General features: G+C 28.0%; 1 protein-coding gene across 1 annotated transcript; it reads right to left on the reverse strand.

Moving 5' to 3' along the window:
* Positions 1 to 209: 209 nt before the first annotated feature.
* Positions 210 to 3,814, reverse strand: LOC119677899 (RAC serine/threonine-protein kinase). Its single transcript, XM_038089475.1, has 6 exons — positions 3,248 to 3,814; positions 2,990 to 3,187; positions 2,524 to 2,913; positions 2,217 to 2,450; positions 2,005 to 2,151; positions 210 to 566 (listed from the first exon to the last, which is right to left on the reverse strand). Exons 1-6 carry the CDS (start codon positions 3,794 to 3,796, stop codon positions 486 to 488), a joined length of 1,599 nt encoding a protein of 532 aa, XP_037945403.1. The 5' UTR covers positions 3,797 to 3,814; the 3' UTR covers positions 210 to 485.
* Positions 3,815 to 5,845: the final 2,031 nt, after the last annotated feature.

Below are 5,845 nucleotides of genomic sequence, written 5' to 3' on the forward strand. Positions count from 1 at the left end.
TTCTTTTTTGCAGCAAGGATTTACTTAATATGTTTTTCTATTTTTTTATATTGAAATCATTACACTTCACAAAACAAGAAATTAAATAAAATTTAAGTAAAAAATATGAAAGTAATCACTAATTTTACATTACTCGTTATAACTATTAGCTTTTAACCGATTTATTATTATTAATTAATTATGTTTTATTTTTTTATAAATTTTTCTCATTCTTCTGAAATATTTTAATTATGTATGTTTTGTGTTTATGTTATTTAAAATGTAAAAAATAATAAGTTACTTGTATGTAGTTGTGGATGTAGTTAAGAGTTGTATTTATAGTCATGCAACCTTTATATAAAGGCGTCGCAATCTCCCTACTCCTATGCCTAATATAGTTTTTTCTTGCTTTCTTTATTTTATAGGTTATTTCACCAACTCGTTTAACGTTAGTATTTATGATAAAGACATTGTTATCGTTTTCGTCTCGTGCCTTGAACTATTTTCTATTGCATCGATGTAAGTCCAGCCGAACTGCTAATGTGCGACGAGGTACCCAGTGTAGATGCCATATCCTGATAACTGAACTGTAGTTTTTAAAATGAAGAAAGAAATTAATTAGCTTAAAATAACATAGATAGTTTAAAAATAACTTAAAAAGTAAAGCAATTAATGTCAGGTTTCCAAAATAGAATGTGGGTTTTTCTTTAAATATTTAAACAAAAAGTTATGGGCTTTGCAAAATTATCAATTATGCTAAAAAAATATTTCTTGTGTATTCGACGTTAACATTTATAGATTTGAAAAAGCAAAAATAAAAATTTACAAATCCACTTAGTTCTTGATCTACTCCAGTATATTATATTTTGCTTTTTACCATAAATATGTATAAGAACCACTGTAGGTATCATTCAAGAATCTTGAGTTTCGTGAGTTTTTTGTAGAATTGGCATCAATTTTAAATATTAATTTCGTTAAATGCTTATTTTTGACATATGTTTTTTGTTGTATTGTATAAAATTTAAAATACTTATTTAAGTTGATTAATTTAAATAAAAGAAAATATTAAAAATGAATATTAGAAGGGCAATGGTAACAATTTTTATCTTATATATTGAAATAAATTTATTTATTTATATATTTGAAATTATTAGTAAATGAAATGCTTATATGATTTTAACGTTTGACTGGAATTTCGCAACATATTTCCTGTGAACAATCACAATAGACTGACTTTTGCATTTGGGTACACTGAAACTTAGGACGTAGGTTTAATTGCCGATTAACCGGTAGGTTTCCATTTAAAAAAAGTATGTGTTTATTTGTCTAAAAGCAGTGTGATTTATACAACTAAATTTTATTTTCTTTTTTTGTTTTTGGGGTTTTGTGTGAATTTTTCAATATAGTTTACTTTCAATATAGTTTTATTTTAATTTTAAAATTGACAAAATTTATTATACTTAATGGTAAATGAAAAACTTGTACACATAACATTCAAGAAATTTACTATGTGCTATTGAGCTACACGACTCTTAACGACTTAACACTTCCAGCTACAAAAACAATGTATATTGGCTATTTCATTTAAAGAAATACTGGCAACTCTGAACAGAATTAGTCACTTGCATAATTTTAGAACATAAACGTACAGATTTTCAATCAATTGTTAGGGAGGTAAAATCAATTTATCAATCAACTCTTTAATATATTTTATATGAAATTACAAAAATAACTACCTTACATGAAAAATGCATTTTATATTTTTCGTTTTAAAAATATTCGGGAGGCCAGTACGAGTTATTCATGGCTTTTATATTTATAACTCAAAAATAACAATTATTTGTGATTTATTTTCCCTGATTAGAAAATTAAAATGTATTGTGTAAATTTGTATGTATAAAAGGTTGTGTATTCTATCGCACTTTTTAAATAGTGTAAAACACTTATATTTAATATATCTATAATATTTATACTATATATATTTATATTTAATCACAAATATTAAAATTATATCAGTATACGTACTTGCGGGAAAAGTGGTTCTTCAGCTATTGAAGCAAGTTGACCGGTAGGATCAGGCGGTGTAAGTTCAACGCTTTCGCCAGTAAACTCTTTATCAAAGTAACGCGTATCTGTATCGGATGTTACTAGTGGTTTGAAAGGCGGTGTTATCTATTTTAAAAATTTTTTTACATAATTTTATTTAATATATATTTTTTTAGAGTTATAAGCTAAACCTTTTTGTGTACTAAATCTGTCCAATTAATACTCGCAAAGAAGGGGTGTCCTTGTATTTCTTTCACATCGTCTTGACCACCACCTAAACGCTTTTTAGGATCCTTAGCCAATAGACCAGCTAAAAGACTTTTTGCTTCTTCAGATATTGTTCGTGGGAACTTTACTTCTTCCACTAATATCAGTGTAAATAGTATATCATGATCGCGATTATAAAATGGAAGACGTCCACAAATCTATGAAAATTAAAATAATAAATTATTAATTTTTTTTTAATGTTTGAATTACATATAAAATTTTTATGCATACCATTTCGTACATGACAACACCCGTGCCCCACCAATCTACAGCATGACCATAATCATTGTCCTCTAATACTTCAGGCGCTAGATATTCGGGTGTTCCGCAAAAAGTTTTTGTGGTTCTTCCATATGTTATATCTTCTTTGCAAAGACCAAAATCAGCTATTTTTATGTGACCGTCTTTATCCAGCAAAAGATTTTCAAGTTTTAAATCACGATATATTATGCCTTGCGAATGTAAATAGCCTAATGCGGATATTATTTCGGCACCATAGAAACGTGTACGATCTTCGGTAAAGAAACGTTCACGACTTAAATGAAAAAATAGTTCTCCACCATTCACATATTGCATGACGAAACAGAGACGGTCGTTTGTTTGAAATGAATATTTTAGTGACTATAAGAACAAAAATATAAAAAGATACGTTAATATAAAAAAACTGCTTAATAAAGCAGCAATAAAAATTTCTTACAATTAAAAACGGATGATTTGTCGTTTGAAGTACACGACTTTCAGTTAATGTGTGTGCAACTTCATCTTTTTGTATGATAACTTCTTTTTTAAGAATTTTAATTGCATATAGTTTGGCTGTAGATTTCTCGCGACATAGAATAACTTTACCAAATGTACCCTTACCCAAAACTTTTAAGAACTCAAAATTTTCCAGTGTCTACAACAATAAAAATATGTTTTAAATCAAATTTAATAAATATATTAAATATGTACGTACCACTTTTTTGACACCTCCACTATTACGTGTTGATGTGCCCTGCACAGAAAACTTTTCGGAGAGTTCAACTTCTGCTATTGAAGCCATATCAACATCTGCCATATCTGTATTTTCTGATGGTGACATTGCTGTTTCACCCATTTCACTTAAACGACTCGCTACTGTTCTTATAGCATCTGTCCACTGTTGACGCTCCTCTTCCGTTTCGACACAAAATGTGCGCTCTATTACTGTAGTCCACTGCAAGCCACGTATTATGAAGGTGAAAGGTTTCGGTCTGTCGACAGTCATTATTTGGCACCCTCTCACTGTGAAATTATTCAATTGTTCTGATGGTGCATTATTTACGGGTTTATTTCGATATCCCATCAATGTTCCATCATCGCGTAAAATAAAATAACGGGAACGCCAAGTTTTTATATGTTCACCACGTTTCTGCAACCAACCTTCTTTAACGATACACGAATGTCCAGTACCAAAAGTCTCATATGTGGGAGATGTGCCAAGGGTTGATAAACCAGCAGCTGTTGCTGCACTACCAGTCGACATACTTATCGAATTATTACTGCTACTGCTACTGTTAAATGAAGACTGCGCAATGGATATATTTGAATCAGTTGTAGAATTACTACTATTGCTATTGTTAGTAAAAGGGCTTGTGAATGATGCTACGAAACTGGAGCCCAACAGTCCCGATGAGGTAGATCCTGAAGCAGCAGCGGTTGCGGTTGTTTTCGCACCGCTATTTGCGACAACAGTTGATCTCCTCGGATTTGCAAATGACAGGATATTCGTGGTGAAGGCTTTTATTTAACGTGTCACAAATAAAAATATATAAAATTCTTATTATTGTTGTTATTGAGTGTATTATATGAAATAATCGCTTTTAATCTGAAATAAAAAAAAGGATCAAAGAGTTAATATTTTAAATTAATCTATATTTTTATAAACTAATAAGAAATAAGCAATGATACAAACTTATAAGCATTTTCAAAAAAAATTTTTCTTTTGTATTAGAAAATATATCAATAAGCGCGTTTGCAAAGAAGAAAAATATTCCTAATATTTTTTTATCACTGTAAAAACTTTTAATTTACACTTTATCAATATTTTGCTATTTACAACGTTCTAGTAATTAATTCAATTGAGTTAATTTTGATTATCAATTAAATTGCAGATTGGGGGTCTACATTAAGGATGTACGAATAATAAATATGAAGGAATGGTTGCATAGAGTTTTGAATTAATTACGTTTCTCTTATATTTCTAAAAAAGTACATAAACGAATACTAGTATCATGTTTGAAAGATCTTAAGACAAATCACAAAAAATTAAATACATATATTTAAATTAATTAATTTATTTATTTAATTTAAATTATAAATTAATTTAATTTTAATTTAACTTAAAAAATATATAAATTTCATATTTAATCAATCGTGAATACTAATTCCTACTAATACTAATTGGTGAAGGGTCTTAAGAAGCAACAAACATACAAGAACAACAAACAGGTGAAATCTTTTTTACTTTGAAAAAACAAAAAAAAAAAATTTGAAAAGATGAAATGATATTTTAAAGGATCGAAGAAATCTCACATAACATGAAACACAAGAAAGAGTCTAAATGGAAGGAACAAACACACAGGATTTCATTATTATTCTCATAACATAAAAATCAAAACAAAACCATCCAAGTTCCTCATATCCATAGAAAGTATAAGGATCGTTTGGGTCAATGAAAGTAAGCGAAGTACACCATCTGAGTCAGCTGCATGGTATTATCTGCATAATAATAATATTAATAAATACAATAATAACTCGTGACAAAGTAAGTGAAACATTAGCAAATAAGATAAATACGATTTTATTACAAGATTATAATTTATTTGATATCATAATACTAAAGTACCAACAAAATTTTAAATCTAAATCTAAAAGTGCACATAACTGTATAAAACCTCTTATACACAACTTCGTGAAAACTGTGAAGAAAACCCTACAAAAGTTTTTAAAACCATATAAATAAAAGTCAGAAAAATTTTTTAAATTTCAAATATTTAACTATATAAATATGAATGTATATTATAAAATAATACACAGCACTGAATATACTGATTATAAATTTATATTAGAAAAGCAATTTTATATATTATTTATAAGAAAATTACCCTTTAATATACAAATATCACTTTCAAACAATCTACGAGTATGCAAGAAACTGAATCAGAGATGTGCGAAAAATTAGTAAATAAATTTAAAAAATGAATTAAAATAAAATAAAACAATAAAATGCAAAAAATAAAAAACACAAACATTATAAATAAATATAAAAAGCAGACAGACAGTTAAAAAGAAAAATTTCTTCGTCTAGACAATCGAGAGAGCATCGATTTATGTATTGCTTGTTTTCCTTTTTTTTTTTTTGTTATTGTTATTGTTGTTGTTGTTCGGCTCATAGGTTAACTTGATCAAATATTTGATGCAATGAATTGGCGGCTTCTCTGTACGAGCACCACATAAAATATTTACTAGCAATAGTAGGACAACAGAACTATTATTGTTGTAGGTTTGGCACTTGGACATAACATATGATAAG

Source organism: Teleopsis dalmanni, chromosome 2 (genome assembly GCF_002237135.1).
Source record: "Teleopsis dalmanni isolate 2A chromosome 2, ASM223713v2, whole genome shotgun sequence".
Taxonomy (NCBI): Eukaryota; Metazoa; Arthropoda; class Insecta; order Diptera; family Diopsidae; genus Teleopsis; species Teleopsis dalmanni.

Excerpts from the sequence above, each read along its gene's own strand:
- LOC119677899 (XM_038089475.1), bottom strand. The coding sequence starts at position 3,796 with ATGTCGACTGGTAGTGCAGCAACAGCTGCTGGTTTATCAACCCTTGGC. Across the intron at positions 3,188-3,247 it reads GTGGAGGTGTCAAAAAAGTG|ACACTGGAAAATTTTGAGTT; the intron begins GTACGTACATAT and ends TTATTGTTGTAG. Across the intron at positions 2,914-2,989 it reads CAAATCATCCGTTTTTAATT|TCACTAAAATATTCATTTCA; the intron begins GTAAGAAATTTT and ends TTGTTCTTATAG.